The sequence below is a fragment of the Lactuca serriola genome, chromosome 7 (assembly GCF_051521515.1).
Source record: "Lactuca serriola cultivar US96UC23 chromosome 7, Lser_US96UC23_V15, whole genome shotgun sequence".
NCBI classification, from domain to species: domain Eukaryota; kingdom Viridiplantae; phylum Streptophyta; class Magnoliopsida; order Asterales; family Asteraceae; genus Lactuca; species Lactuca serriola.
Window position 1 is genome coordinate 33325833 of NC_136414.1, and position 16024 is coordinate 33341856.

At 39.0% G+C, this 16024-nt stretch overlaps 1 protein-coding gene across 3 annotated transcripts; it reads left to right on the forward strand.

The window, feature by feature from the left end:
- Positions 1 to 12155: 12155 nt before the first annotated feature.
- On the forward strand, positions 12156 to 13505 carry LOC145062074 (dual specificity protein phosphatase-like protein). Of its 3 annotated transcripts, XM_079009695.1 has the most exons (4): positions 12177 to 12294; positions 12400 to 12454; positions 12877 to 13106; positions 13190 to 13505. In XM_079009695.1, the coding sequence occupies exons 3-4, from the start codon at positions 12878 to 12880 to the stop codon at positions 13342 to 13344; spliced, it is 384 nt and encodes a 127-aa protein (XP_078865821.1). In that variant the 5' UTR covers positions 12177 to 12294; positions 12400 to 12454; position 12877; the 3' UTR covers positions 13345 to 13505. The 3 variants fall into 3 exon arrangements, with proteins under 3 accessions (XP_078865820.1, XP_078865822.1, XP_078865821.1); XM_079009694.1 differs by lacking the exon at positions 12400 to 12454 and having other exon boundaries at positions 12156 to 12294; XM_079009696.1 differs by lacking the exon at positions 12400 to 12454 and having other exon boundaries at positions 12163 to 12294; positions 12885 to 13106.
- Positions 13506 to 16024: the final 2519 nt, after the last annotated feature.

Below are 16024 nucleotides of genomic sequence, written 5' to 3' on the forward strand. Positions count from 1 at the left end.
AATCAATTACTAGCTTCTTGGTAACCTTGTGACTTTCCCTGATCCAAGTGTGAGTCCTGTGCTTCCGGTAGTATAGGCCTCTACTACCATTCACACCTACTCATACTCGTCCCAAGTATTGTCCCGCAGTTTTTCCATGTCACCATACAAGAAAATCACATAACAGCTTAACACATCAAATATCAAAACGAAGGTTTTTTTTATTATTCCTTGAAACTATTACATAGGTGTTCAAGTTCACCCTAGACTATGCCTCTAATAGTCTACATCATATGATTCTATGGCTACTTCATAGCTCGACCTTCGAATGTCAAGCCTTCACTCATGAATCCTTGCATTGTCATCTGCTTCGTCAAGGATCATTTGAAATGCTCTCGCCTTTGGCTTTGGCGGCACATTTGGCTTTGTAGCCCCCTCTCTCTTTGGGTAGTCTTGCTTGAACTGCCCTTCCTCATTACATTCGTAACACACCCTTTTGTTTAATTTACACTCGTTGGCATAATGCCCATGCTTCCCACACTTGAAACAAGTCACCTCCTCACCGCATTTTCCAGAGCGTTTCTTTTTGCTCTTCTCGCGCCATCTTTCTTCACTCCCTCCTCCTCTAAACTTCCTTGTACTGGACTTGATTCTCTCATCGGGCTTCGCAAACCCCTCAAACTTCCTCTTTTCGCCAACCTCGGTCTTGTTGGAGGCTCTTCCCTTGATCATCTCCTCAACCGACTTGGCAGCCCAGATACCTGCCTCCAAAGTAGGTGTCTGACGTACTGGCACTGCATATTCCCATGGAAGTCCTTTTGCGTACTTGTCGTTTTTCGTCAGCATATCCGGAACAAGATGTAAGGCGAACTCCATCTTCTCTGTGAAGTTGTTGGTGTATTCATCGATAGACATGCTTCCTTTCTTCAAGGTAAGGAATTGGTTTTCTAGCTCGAGCAGATTTTGGGCTGAGCAGTACTTACGTTTGAACTGCACCAAAAACTCTGCACACGTCAGTTGTAGGGGCTCATTGGGGCTTAGAGTCTTCCCCAGAGTGTTCCACCATCGAACCGCGCCTCGTCTGAACTGGCGTACCGCAAACGTGGTTTGTAGTTTGCCTCTGCAACCACACGTCATGAAAGCTAACTCCATCTCCAAGATCCAATCCATGACCCCGATCGGATCTTCTTTTCCAGTGAAGTTCGATGGCTTGCAAGTTAGAAAATCCTTGTACTTGCATCCATTCCTCTCGATTCCATCATCTTGGTTGTTTTGTCGAACTATTGGTGGGTTGACTTGACCAACGGTTCCACTGTAGTTCCCCTCCTCAATCCGCCCTTCGTTCAACTCGGGCTGTTGGATCTGTATGGTCGCTTCCTCTCGATTTTGATGGAGCAAACGTCTGGTTTCCTCCATTTGACGATCCAACATCGCCTGGATCATCGCTTGCACTCCGGCCATCGTTATTGGCTTAGCAGCGGCTACCACAACCGGTATTTGCTCAATCACTGGGGGTTGGTGTCGGTTTCCATTTGCATTCACGTTTCCGCTACGGGTCCTTGCCATCTTGATCTATACACCGAATAAGATGAATCTAGATCTTTATTTACGATTGACGTTTAAGTCATCCTTATCACTCCGAAACGTTTACATGCTAGTTCTAATATCGTAGTTAAACGCTTAGAATCCTAAACACATAAGGTTTCCAGATCCGGTCGGCAATAGACCATAGATCCGATCAAGCTATAGCATAAAGCATAACAAATCATTTAGCACATAAAAGCAATTTAGGCATCGTTCCTAAAATAAGCTAGTGCTTGTGTCTATTCAGGTGTATTACCTAAATCTATTAGACACACACCTCACAATCATTGCTTAGCATTCTAAGTTTAAGTCTAGAAATAAATCCATATTTCTAGTTCGCTTAAACAAATGCTCTGATACCAACTGTGACATCCCCATTTTCACGGCCAGAAAACACCGATTTTTTTTATGCTTTGTTTAAAAATCAGAGTAACATTTTAAATAAAAATGTTGCGAAATTTGTTCTCAGAAAAATACGATAAATACGTTATCAAAACATTTTCGAAGAAATGTATTTTATTCATTTTAAAACGTTTGGGATGTCATTGTCAATACAGGAACATAAGAATAAACGGAACTTACATTTATTTACACTAGTGATCTACATCTCTTTAATCTCTCAGTGTAATGTCGCTTCATATCGACACCTGTGATATAAATAAACTGAGTGGGTCAGGTTGGGAAACCTGGTGAGTACATAGGGTTTTCTATGTTTAAACGATTAACAATCAACCCAATTACCCATCCCCATTATCTTCTTTATTCTTAAGGATCTACCCTAAGAATCAGCTATTCCTCGTTCATTTATTCCTAAGGAGTATCCTAAGGAATATGTACGAATACCATCGTTGTAAATGACACATCTGTCAAGCACAACTGCTAGTTCTGTCACTTAGGTGCGGCTGCCAAAATTGTGACATTCTCTATGGGGCGCGTCTGCCGAAATAGTCCTTTAGGCGCATCTGTCGGGGTTATGAGGTTCTCTATTAGGCGCTTCTTCCGGTAGAGTCCTTTAGGCGCATCTGCCGGGGTTTTATTGACAGTATCGTTTTCGAGAGTCCACTCGCAATACATATCAATGGGTTTTTAGAGTACATCGGTGAACACGTCGTTCATAACACCTACAGGTTGCGAGCCTACTAGTATTCCACTGGACTGTCTAGAATAGTCCGTGCTTGTCATCCATACTCTGTTGAATGATGGGGCCATCATTTGGGAAAAGGCTTCTCACATCGTCCACCTCTCACCCTCACCCCACGGTCTATTTCACCTCTCAACTTATCATCCAACTCATATTTCATCTATTACATCTACCCATGTCTTACCCCAACATTTTCGTAGATATAAAATACATATACAGTTTAAATCATTTAAAACGTGTATAAAATCGTTCATCCAGCATAGATAGCAAGTATTCAGATAATATGCACACATATCACGTAATTAATATAAAATACTTCATATCTATGTGTAAGCTGAAAGGGACCATGCACTCACCTAAAAGGTGGTGACTCAGCACTCGGACAACGCTTCGATACTCTCAAAACAATTCTCCTTCGATAAAACCTAGTATCAATACCACTAGGGTTTAGTCTAACGATAACCGCGACAAATTAATAGCCTGACTATTATTACTATTATATAAGCGTTAAATAACACTCAATATAACTCATAATAATAGCCCAAATAATTATTTTAAGGACCTAATAACATTACAATAATTATTTGAAAGCTATATAAAAAGTTGCGTAAGCGTAGCTCACTTACAGCGGACTTTAAAGAAAATCTGGCTTTGCTCGGAGCAGCGTTTCGAAACCAAAAGACCCTTTTTCTCGGGACTCCGGGAGCCTCGAGGCTTCCTTAGGGTGCTAGGGATTTTTCCTAGGGCATAGGGGTGGTTTGGGATCCTAGAGAGAGAAAGAAACTTGAGAGAGAAGTGATTTTTGGTGTGAAAATGCGGGCACCCTCGGCCTCCTTTTATAGCTGCGAGGGCCTCGCTACGCTGGGCGTTCAGAAGTTCTACGCGGGGCGTAGCTTCGGATAAGGCAGACAGATGGCAAGCTTCGGATGAGGCGACGTGGCTCAAGCTGGACCGAGGAGTGCAAGGCGTACGCGGTGCGTTCCGGACTTCGTACGTGGGGCGTAATGCGAGGGTGACGCGTCCTTCATCCGAAGCGAGACCGTGCTCAACAAGCGACGGCTGAGATTTCCATGGGAAGGCGGGAACGTACCCTACAACTTTTGTTTAGACTTCGTTGGCTAATTTTGAATTTATTATAAAAGTTATATTATTAACAGGCCGAGACATGATTGGTCTGTTAAATTCTCATAACTTTTTCATTTGATGTCCGTTTTCGCCCATCTTTTTTCTCGTTATGCTACTCTTAGCAAGATCTTCGATTCTCGTTTAGGTTGTTTTGGCTAAAAACCACTCGACCTAATATTCGAATTTCGGGCTGTATACTGTTAATCGGAAACTTCGAAAAATCATAACTTCCTCATACGAAGTCAGATTTGGGCGTTCTTATTATCGACGCTCTTATTTTAACATATTCTACGACTTTTGTTTAGATTGCTAAGGCTAAATCTCGCTTTATCGTAAATTCACTATTTACGCTTCCCGGTGTCGTGCCGGTTCCGTCACAAAACTTCGACGGGTCATAACTTCTTCGTTTTAACTTGGATTTCGGCGTTCTTTATATGTACAAAAACCTTGTGAGATATTCTACAACTTGGTTAAGATTATTTATTATTAATAATATTTTGTCAAAAAGTCGTTTTCGACCCTTATTGCCTCTAAATTGACTAGCCTGGATCTACGGGCGTTACAATATGAGAGTTCGAGAATAGCAGTTGCTCTACATGGATAGTGTAGAGTGAAGTTAGCACAGTGGCACTTGCAGGTGTGGCAAGGGTCGTTGAGTAGATTTCCTGGAAGGGAAAGGTATGTAGCTCGGGAAGGAGTGTGGGTCCTCTGGAAGAAAGGCAACAGAGTAAACGGATAATCGAAAGTGCTTCAGTTGCTGGTAGTAGGCATTGGGATTGTACCAGATATATGGAAACACATACGGGTTGGATGCCCATTGAGGTGGTGGCAATGTTGGATGATGCGCGGCATGTTTTCAACCTCCTTGGATGAGGAGGAGGATAGTGGTTTCAGATTGGAATTTGGACAGAGGAAGGTGAGACAGCAGGTTAACAGACTCGAGAGTAGTCCGGACCGGTGCTGAGGACTGTATAAGGATATTACAGTCGGAGGTCAAGGACCTAGAGATTATGATAAGGAGGTGTGAGTGGGTTGCACTCCGTTGTGTCGAACCGAAGGGTCCGAGGGTGATGCAAGGACAAGGTCCTTAGTCCCGAGTATGGTTGCAGGCTTGAGTTACGTAAGTGGACGTATTCCAAGCTGGGGTATTCCGTTATGAGGACGACCAGACCCTATAATTGATTGGATATGGTGTGTTTGGTATTCCAGCCCAAGGCTGATTGGGCCAGGTACAAGTGGTTACGCAATATGCTTGGTTGATGGGTTATGGGAGCCGAGGGATGCGGTATCCTGTCAGCGCGTAAGGGATAGAACCAGAGGGTGGAACAAGATTCGTTCCAGGTTGCAAGTTATTAGGATTATCGCCAATCTTGGGCGAGGGAAGATGGATTAGTGTCTTGGCGGAGCTCGGTGGGTGTTTGTGGAATCTAGCGTTGCAGGGTGCGGAAGCGTGTCCCTGATATGAAGGGTTAGTATTATCGGGTGATTTGTGGTGCTATTGAGTTGAAAGGCTGATGATCGGCTTGGAATAGTGGTAGGGATGCCACGCGAGGATAAGCCATTTTAAGAGGGATGCAGAAGTAGGGTTTGTAAGAGAATGACTTGATTGAGAAGTCGGAGTCTGCAGTGCAAAAGGGTTTGTTTTGAGGCGTATACTGCAGTAGGCTTCGAGGACAAAGCCTAATTTAAGTGGGGGAGAATTGTAACATCCCGAATTACAGAAGTATGGATTAAGGGTTTAGAGTGTAATTTCGAAGAAGGGACTCGATGAGTAGGTACGCTTACTCGCCGAGTCGGAGCGGGTTTGAGTCGCGAATTAAGTTACCAACTCACCGAGTCAGAAGCTGGACTCGACGAGTTGGTGCTGAAATGAGAAAAACCCTAATCTCAGGGTTTGCACCCTATTTAAAGGACCTTATGTTCTCTCCTCAGCCCCCTTGTCGGCCAGAAGCTTCTATAAGCGACTCCAAAACCCTAATTTGAGTAAGAGGAGGAAGAAAGTGAACTTGGGGATTTTACAAGAGGAAGATTTGGAGGTTTCGACCACTAAGGAGATGGAGGATTCAACTCTGTGCTTGTGAGCATCAGTTGAAGGTAACAATCTGTCACATCGCCTTTGTTGCTTCTAGATCTTTCCTTGGATGATGTTTTGGGGCCATTTTGGCATGTTAAGGAGCCATTTCGAGTTAGTTGTCCAGATCTGAGGTTGCTACTTCAGATCTAGGTTTGTTTTGGTCCAAAAACTTGTAAAATATCAGCCTTTGGTATGTTGGTGAGGCACGTTTGTCATAAACCCTAGCCCTAGGGTGTTATAAGCCTATAGCTCTTTGGTTTCACGTAAAGTTTGCAACTTTACGTGAAGGGTGGGCCTTAGAGGAGTGGATCTACAGTTTGGAGCCCCTGTATGGCTCGAAAAGGCATTGTATGGATTAAGAATTGAAGCGACTCGGCGAGTCACATGGGTGGACTCGGCGAGTTGTATGATGATGGGCAGGAACTCGACGAGTTGGAAGAACAACTCGGCGAATCTGTTGAAGATTGCCTTGGACTCGGCGAGTCAGATCGAGAACCCCAACCTCTTTTGGTTAAGCCTTGGATTAGTGAGTAGGTTGGCGACTCAGTGAGTTGGGCAGGATGGGACTCAGAGATCGTTGGACTCGGCGAGTTAAGTGTGTTATGTGAATTTTCTGGGTAAGGGAACTCGGCGAGTCGACGGGATGACTCAGCGAGTAGAGTCAACCAGGAAGGTTGACTTTGACTTTGACGTTGACCAAGAGTTGACCAGTTTGACTTCCAGGGGTATTTTGGTAACATTGGTATTTATGGAATTGGTTCTTTGGTAGTGTTCTGTGGTGAAGATCGTGTCGGTGATCGGAGCAGCTTGGTCTTATCTTTCAATCGGCAGTTGTGAGGTGAGTTATCCTCACTATATTGACAGGGTCTGCGGCACCAAGGCCGACCCTTTATCGGATGGAAATCTGGGTATTGTTTGTTATGTTATTGCTTTGCTAGATCTGCATCCTAGTATTTAGGATGGTGTTATATTAGTGACCTGGTTAGGGTCGGTAACCGGTATATAGGGTAATGTTACGCTAGTGATCGGTTAGGTCGGAATCCTGGTTAGGATGTTGATATGCTATGTGATCTGTTATACTATTTGTTTGGGTAAGGATTTGTTACGTGATTAATTGTTTTATGTGCACATGGTTGTTTAACGGGGGTTGGGTTGCGGCGGGTCCTGCTTTATGTTGTAGGCCAACATACCCAGGGCGGACCAGATATTCTAAAGGCCTAGCGAGCGGTTCGGATAGGCTGAAGGCCCCAATAGGGCGGACCAGACGTGTCGAGGCTCGGAGAGTGGACCAGGCCGACTGAAGGCCCAGTGCGGGCGGACCAATCATACTGTAGACTCAGAGAGTGGACCAGGTGGATTGAAGGCCCGGTGAGGGCGGACCAATCACACTGTAGACTTGATATACATGGCTAGACTCGGAGGGTGGACTGAAGGCCCGGGGTGGCGGACAAGTCCCACAGTAGACCCGATGTGCATGACTATTCTATTTGTGATATGTTACGAGTATGTTTATGTGTGGTTGGTATTTTGGGGGTAACTCACTAAGCTTTTGGGCTTACAGTTCAGTGTTTTGTTTCAGGTACTTCAAGAGATCGTGGCAAGGTGAAGGCGTGATCGTACCGCTCCTCATGTTTTGAATGAATTAAAATGTTTTAATTTGGCTCGAATTTTATGGTCGTTAAATCAACTCCTCGTTTATTTCGCTTGTGTCCAAGGTTAAAGACCCATTAAGCCTCTCTGATTATAGGCCAATTAGCCTAATCAGATCGATGTACAAAATCATTGTGAGAATCCTTGCAACCTGAATCAAAAGTGTTATTGTTAGTTTCATTGGGGAGGAACAATCCGTCTTTATCGAAGGGAGAAACATTATTGAAGGCCCGCTAATCGTAAACGAGTTATGCACTTGGGTGAAGAAAATAGGTAAACAAATGCTATTATTCAAGGTGGATTTTAATAAGGCATTTGACTTCGTCAATTGGGACAATCTTGACTCGATTATGGAACAAATGATGTTTGGGAAAAAATAGAGGGGGTGGATTAGAGGTTGTTTGGAATCCGCAAGAGCCTCAGTCATTGTCAATGGTAGTCCCACCCCAAAGTTCCCAAATGTCTAAAGGATTGAGGCAAGGTGATCCATTATCTCCATACTTGTTCAATATTGCAACGGAGGGGCTCAACATTGTAATGAAGGAGGTGATATCAAAAGGAATATTCAAAGGTAAATTGATTCCTAACACAAATAAGGTTGTTTCTTATTTATTTTATGCGGATGATGCCTTTTTCCTGGATGAATGGTCAATGAGAAAGATAGCAAACCTTGCTAGAATCCTTAGATGCTTCCATGTGGCATCTAGTCTCAAAGTAAATTTTGATAAATCTCGGGTATTTGGTGTGGGTGCAAATACCAATGAGGTGGAAAGTTGGGCTCTCCCTCTTGGCTGTGAGTCGGTTTCCTTACCATTCACATATCTTGGGGTTCCTATGGGAGCCAATATGAATTTCAAGAGATCATGGAAACCGATAATCGAAAAAATAAAATCTAAACTTTCCTTGTGGAAAGCTAAGATTTTAAGCTTTGGTGGCCGTATAACATTGGCAAAATCGGTGCTCGGCAATCTACCAAACTTCTTTCTCTCAATATTCTTGGCTCCAATCGGGGTTGTGGAAGAAATCGATAAAATAAGGAGGTGCTTCATATGGCAAGGTTCTCAAAATAATAGAAGTATCACTGGATTCACTGGGAAAAAAATCCTTGCCCCAAGAGATGTTGGTGGACTAGGTTTAGGCTCTATTAGAGCCCTGAACTTATCTTTGATGGCAAAATGGATTTGGAGAATTAAGACATACCAAAATTCACTATGGGCCCAGGTGATTAGCGGGCTCCACAAGTTAAATCAAAATTGTTCAGAAAGTATATCGAATAGAGCATTAAATGGTGTATGGTGGAATATCTCAAAAAGCATTCAAGAATTGGGAAACTAAGTACCTTCGCAGATCATCAGATGGAACATATTAAATACTTGCTGGGAGTCTGATTTTGCAGATAAAAAATCCTTTGTGGTGGCTGAACTGCGGAAAAAGATTGAGCACGCCCCCACTTTGTTTGTGATGTCGTGTTCTCATGGTCAAAATTGATTCCGTTCAAGGTGTTGTGTTTCGTGTGGCGTGCAAGGTTGGGAAAGATCCCGAGTGCTTTGGAGTTAATAAAAAAGGGTGTTCATATTAATTCACTGAACTGTCAGACATGGGGTAATAATACAAAATGCTCGAATCACTTACTCGTCTCATGCCTGATGGCAGAACAAGTGATCAATACGATTCTGAATTGGTGTGGCCTGACGATTCAACGTTTCGAGTCCGTGATAGAGATCGTGACATTCGCGTGTAAACAAGGAAAAAATCGTAAGAAGCAAAAGGTGCTATGTAGTATCATTTTTTGTGTTTTATGGTGCATTTGGAGAGCCCGTAATGAATTGGTATATAAAGGAATCAAGACCTCGTCGACGGCTATTGTTGATATAGTAAAATCTATGGTTTTTGTTTGGTTGAAACATAAATCATCAAAGGGAAGTTTAGATTGGAAGTCTTTGGATTTCTTCTCCCTTTAATTGCTTGTAAATATTTTCTATTTTTCTGCTCTTTGTTACCTCTAGTTACTTGCTAGTGGTAACTTTTTAATATATTTGCCGGTTAATATATATATATATATATATATATATATATATATATATATATATATATATATATATATAAGGTTAGGTTATTTTGTTTTTACTATCTATTGTGTGCATGTATGATTGATTCTGCACCAATCATTTTAGTTATTTTAAGAAAGTAATTAATGCATATTATATGTTGAAGATATAATGGATATTAATTACATCTTCAGCATTTAATATGCATTAATTATTTTCTTAAAATAACTAAAATGATTGATCCAAAATTAATGATACATGCACACAATAGATAGTGAAAACATTTGAACCTAAGTATATATATATATATATATATATATATATATATATATATATATATATATATATATATATATATATATATTAGTTTATAACCCATGATAACCACGGTTATAAAATTAATTAAACTTTCGTATTAAAAAATCAAAATTATTAATCAATTATTTTAAATAAATTATTACTTAAGAGATATTTTTAGTTATATAAAATTATAATCGTTGATTTAAATAAATAAGTGGAGTTATATCATTTTATAATTTATATTAATTTTATTTTATTTTTTAATCTAATGTTATTAATTTAATATAGTTAAAGAAAGAAATTTTAAAATTTGAAATTTAAAATGAAGAATCAATTATTAATTTAATAAAATTAGAGTGGGAAATTTAAAATTTGAAATTTGAAATGAATAATTAATAGGTTGATAAGTGGCATGATAAATGATATATAACATTAATGAGGGGTTCTAATTGCATGACACTTGTCAATACGAGATTAAACCTATTCTTTTATTAGAATAGGGATAGGATATATATATATATATATATATATATATATATATATATATATATATATATATATATATATATATATATATATATATATATATATATATATATATATATAAAAGTAGACCAAGGGACGTATTTATGATAACCATAATTAACATCCAAAAGAAGATGATACACTCTATTTCCTTTTCATGGGGCCAATTGCTCACGTAGTTATACGCTTGTACATTTGATGAATCTTTCATTAGTCTAACGACTCCAGATTTTAACTTGGAATCATTTGGAATCTTGTAAGTGTCTACACAATCAAGAATACTACAATTCATTCCCTTTCAACTCCCTGTGAAATTGAAACTTGAACATTCAAACATAAGAGAACATATTTTCAAACACCATATAAAAGTAGACCAAGGGACGTATTTATGATAACCATAATTAACATCCAAAAGAAGATGATACACTCTATTTCCTTTTCATGGGGCCAATTGCTCACGTAGTTACGCTTGTACATTTGATGAATCTTTCATTAGTTTAATGATTCGGGATTTTAACTTGGAATCAGTTGGAATCTTCTAAGTGTCTACACAATCAAGAATACTACAATTCACTCCCTTTCAACTCCCTGTCAAATGCATCATGCTTGTTTTCAAGATCCTTGAAAACCATGACCATTGACCAATCACAAATATACATACAAACAATTTTATTTGTCTATTTTAGAATGTTATCCTTTTCAAAAATGACATCACAAAGAGCTCTCACTATCCATTCTAATCTACATACATGGCTCCTGTATCTTGTGTCCGTTTAACGTTTCACGTTTCGTCTAATAAGAAAATAGGTTATGTACATGTATGTATGTATGTATGTATGTATGTATGTATGCATGCATGCATACATGTATACATTCAACATCGCATGATGCTTCTCTAAATCTTGTTCTTTTAGAGGATCTAAATTATAATTTTCTCAAATAATACACAACTAATTAATTACTGTTATTTTAGATCGTAATAATTCGTTTTATAACATATTTAACCAACCATACTTTTGTAGGGTAGCGATAGAGTATGTTTGGGTCGGACAATTCGTGCAAGTCAAGGCTTCTTAATTACTTGAGAGTTGAGACTTGAGAGTACCAAATTTTCCTACGTTTACTTATTTATTTATTCCAAGAAAGCAATTAATAAAACGACATGATTGATTGATATAAGATGGTGAGTAAGAGTAATATTATTTCTTATGGTTTTTTCAATAATTCTATATAAATACAAAAATCTAGATGTCTTTTCTGATGCATGACATGCATATCGAAACAAAGTCATATCCTGATTTTTTTAGTTTTTGTGTCTATTTATCCTATGTAGTTATTATATAAAAAGGTTATCAAGGTTTCTCTCGTTTATGTCATAAATTAAGGTAATTGTTCTTTGTAATATACCTTATTTAATACTATAATACTATATTTTTTCGTTGCATGATTCTACTGTTTTTTTTTTTTTTTTAATATATATATATATATATATATATATATATATATATATATATATATTTTTTTTTTGACAACCTGAAAAAAATAAAACCATATCGAAGCGTGGTATTCCAAATGAAAATGTTTGTATTTTATAATGAAAACATTAAAAAAAAAAATTTAAAAACGAAAAAAACAAACACCAATAATAAAGGGAACAATTGGAGAAAAATATAAAGTAAGGGGGGCGAAAGTAGAAATCAGCATACACGTAACGACGTCGTCCGATGTGAGGACATGGTCGTTTAGATTCTAAACATTCGCCCTTTGAACTGGGGCTACTTCATTCCTTCTGAAATCTTGCTTTAAGCCTTTAATCCCAAATGCAATTCTAGTAAAATCTGAAAACGGTGGAACGAATTCGATTAGAGGTACGTATTTTCATCCTTATTTTTTAACGTAATCCTCATACTCGACTATTATGTTCTGAGCACGAATTGGTGTTCATACGTATAATTTCTTGATAGAGTTTATAGTTTTGCTGTAGGAAACCCTAATTTTGGAAAAACAGAGCAACCGAATTCGATTAGAGTTACGATTTCTTCACCCTCATTTTCAAAAATAACTATTGCAGTAATGCTTCAGCACGAATTCGCGCTCATACGTATAGTATCTTGTAAACTCATAGAATTGGTTTACACTGTGGATTCCTAAATAGAATTGGTTTTTTTTTTTTTTTTTTTTTAATCGGAAGAACCCTAAAAATCGGCAAACAGAGCAGCCAAATTAAAGCGAGGAGGTATACTCAGTCAGAGTAAATGTCATAATCAAGGCTGTAGTAATATTCCTAGCACAAATTGTGTTCATGTAGACATGTACATATAATATAGCGATTAAGCTATAGTGTTTACGATTGAGTTCCTTTTAGATTGAATTAGGGTTTGTAGTGATGAATTAGGGTTTCTCAAATAATTGAAAGTATGTTGCTGTATTTTGCATGTAATGGCATCAAGAATGGAAGTAACTACTAATCAGACTGACATGGAATCCAAAGAAAAGAATCAAACAATTTTCCGATGCAAGAAATGTCGAAGGATTGTTGCTTCAGAGGATAATATAATTCCTCATGAGCGTGGAAATGGACAGAAATGCTTTAAATGGAAGAAGAGAACAGGTGATACAACAAATGAACTTCCTGAATGTTCATCTATGTTTGTAGAGCCTTTGAAATGGATGCAAGCAGGTAAAATTACGATACTACCCTTTTCAAACTAATTAAATATTCTCTATAAATATTTGTGACACTGTAATTGTGTTATCTGACAGTTGAAGAAGGTAGTGTGGAACAGAAGCTTCAGTGCATTGGTTGTAATGCGCGTTTGGGTTCGTTTAATTGGGCGGGTATGCAATGTAACTGTGGAGCATGGGTAAATCCGGCATTTCAGCTGCACAAGAGTAAGGTAGATGAATGTCGGTTTTGAAGGGTAAATTTGTCATTTACTTGTGGTTTTAGGCTAAGTCTGAACTTGATTTTGATAGTTTGATGAGTTTTCATTTGAGGTGTAAAATTTGAGAATTATTCATCATAAGCATGCACGATAAAGAAAGATTAATTTGATATATATATTTGTTTTTATTACAAGTCAAGTATCACAAAGAGAGGACACAAATAAAAGCAAAACAATGTAAATACACTTAATTTCATATAGATTTGTTGATTTGTCTAACGTCAATTATAATAAGCCATTTTAAACGTAAGATGGTTTATAACACTCTCATTATTCATCCTACTTTTTTTTTTATATATATTTGAGAACACATTTATTAAAAAAAGAAGTTATACTAGTCATTTTTAGATGTTTTATTAAGTGTTATTGTCATTATAACCCAACAATATTTTTTCGTTTTGTTTTAAAAGGTCTTTAGTCTTATTTCGGTGCCTTATGAACCAACAAACTCACAAAAATTATGTAATTGACACCCTTTTCTTGAAAATGAAGTAGTCACTCGGCTAAGAAGGTGATCTGACCATTACTTCCCATAATTCTCTTGATTGAATAAAATTTGCGTGGAAACACATCTAATTTTGAATAATACTAACCTAAATATTTATAAAATCACTTTTATTTATTAAGCAACATCTTCTTTCGGTGCCTTAACGATGATGCAAAGTACAAAACTTTAAATTTTCACGATCGTATCTCTTGTGAGTGATTTTGAACCTTAAAATTTGCTTTCTTACAATGCATGTTGATTTATTTGAGAGTTGAATTGAACTTCAATGATATTTTTGTGTGATGCGTTGCTTATGTTGGTGGTGACGATTACTATTTTACTGATTAGACTTTAATGGTGTGGACGTTGATGAATGTGTCACCCTTCATAGAACGTTTTACTGGAGAAAGGTGTGAGAAGTTGTATAATGCAAACTGTTATTTATCCTATGGTATTAGTTACATAGAAACTGATATGGATTATGCTCATTTTATTGATACCACTTATGAATACCTTGCAATATACCTATACATTGATCATATTAGGGATTGTTTAGATGATTTTTGGGATTCAGATAACGGAGGTGTTAGTCATGATGAGCATGGTATAGTAATACAACGTGGCGAAAAACAACCTACTGAAATAACCCACAAGGCCACAATATATAAAAGGGAGAAAACCATGGATAATTGGATTGTAGCACCTGGTTCCTGGTATGCAAGATTTATCTAAGTATTTTTGTATTTTGGCCTTGGACTCGGCGAGTTGGAGGCCCGACTCGCCGAGTAGAGACGAGACTTAGGACACGGTTAAGTTGGCGACTCGGCGAGTCCATATTATGGACTCGGCGAGTCCGCGCTGTCCGATGAAACCCTAATTTCCAAGGGTTTGCACCCTATTTAATCTCTCATTTCCGCCCCAAGCCAGCCCCATTCACCCTCAGAGCCCCCAACCCTCGTTCAAAGCTTATTTCCTTGAGAGTGTGAAGCATTCTTGTGTGTTCTTGAAGGATTTGGGAAGGAAGTGGAGTAGATCAAGAGGAAGGGAAGGAAGTCAAGCATCTTAGTGTCCTCTCAGTGATTCCTTTGAGGTATAACCCGTTTTCCCTCTGATTTTATGCTTATTATCCCATTAAGTCTTTCTTGAGCCCTTCCCCAAGCTTGTATGTGCAATATAATTCGTAATAAGTTGATTGACCTTTAGATCTAGGCATAATTGAGCTCCAGGAGCTCAGATCCGTTGCCTTTATGGACCCATGTAGCTTGTCCACCCTAGATCTACCCTTTTGAGGCATTTTGAGCCCTAAATCCCTCATTGGTGAGTATCTACACGTAAAGTTGGAAACTTTATGTGTCATTCATGCTCTAGGAACCCAGATCTGTGAATGGCATGGAATGAAATTGAGCAAAATCGCGTATATAGTGGTTGCATGGCGACGACTCGGCGAGTCGTTCATCTGACTCGACGAGTCTGTTCGCGAGTCTCCGAGTTGTCCCCTTTTCATTGTGTCGAGTGTGAGTAGTGAGTCACGGGATGTGACTCAGTGAGTTGGAAGCCAAACTCATCCATGGAGGAACTCGGCGAGTCCATGCCCTGACTCGGCGAGTTCAAGGCAATCTCCTTAGATCAAGAACAGACTCGGCGAGTTGTTCATACAACTCGGCGAGTTGCAGCATAAGTATTCATCGGATGAAGATGAACTCGACGAGTTGTTCATACAACTCGACGAGTCTCCGCATAGTGTTCTTCGAATGAAGATGAACTCGGCGAGTTGTTCATACAACTCGGCGAGTAGGATGAAGGACTTGAACCTCAGTTTAGAATAAGAACTCGTCGACTCAACGCCTAACTTGACGAGTAGGGACGTGATCCAGGACAATCGATTGAATAGGGACTCGGCGAGTTGGAGAGCCAACTCGGCGAGTCGTGTCAACTGAAAGTTGACTCTGACTTTGACTTATGACATGATCAGGGGTAAAATGGTCATTTTACGCAAAGGACAGTTAGCAGTGATTGATTGAGTATGTTGTGGGAATTGCAGCCGGAGGATTTCCGGAGCAGCAGTAGGCAGTCAGTTCCCGACCAGATCAGCAGCTACTTCGAGGTGAGTTACCTTCCAGTAGCGGTGGGTCTACGGCCACAATGTCGGCCCACCAGTAGGAATTG

What these genes read in the sequence shown, in the direction of transcription:
- LOC145062074 (XM_079009694.1), top strand. Translation starts at nt 12,878, where the DNA reads ATGGAAGTAACTACTAATCAGACTGACATGGAATCCAAAGAAAAGAAT. An exon ending in TTTGAAATGGATGCAAGCAG is followed by an intron (nt 13,107 to 13,189) that starts GTAAAATTACGA and finishes GTTATCTGACAG; the next exon opens with TTGAAGAAGGTAGTGTGGAA.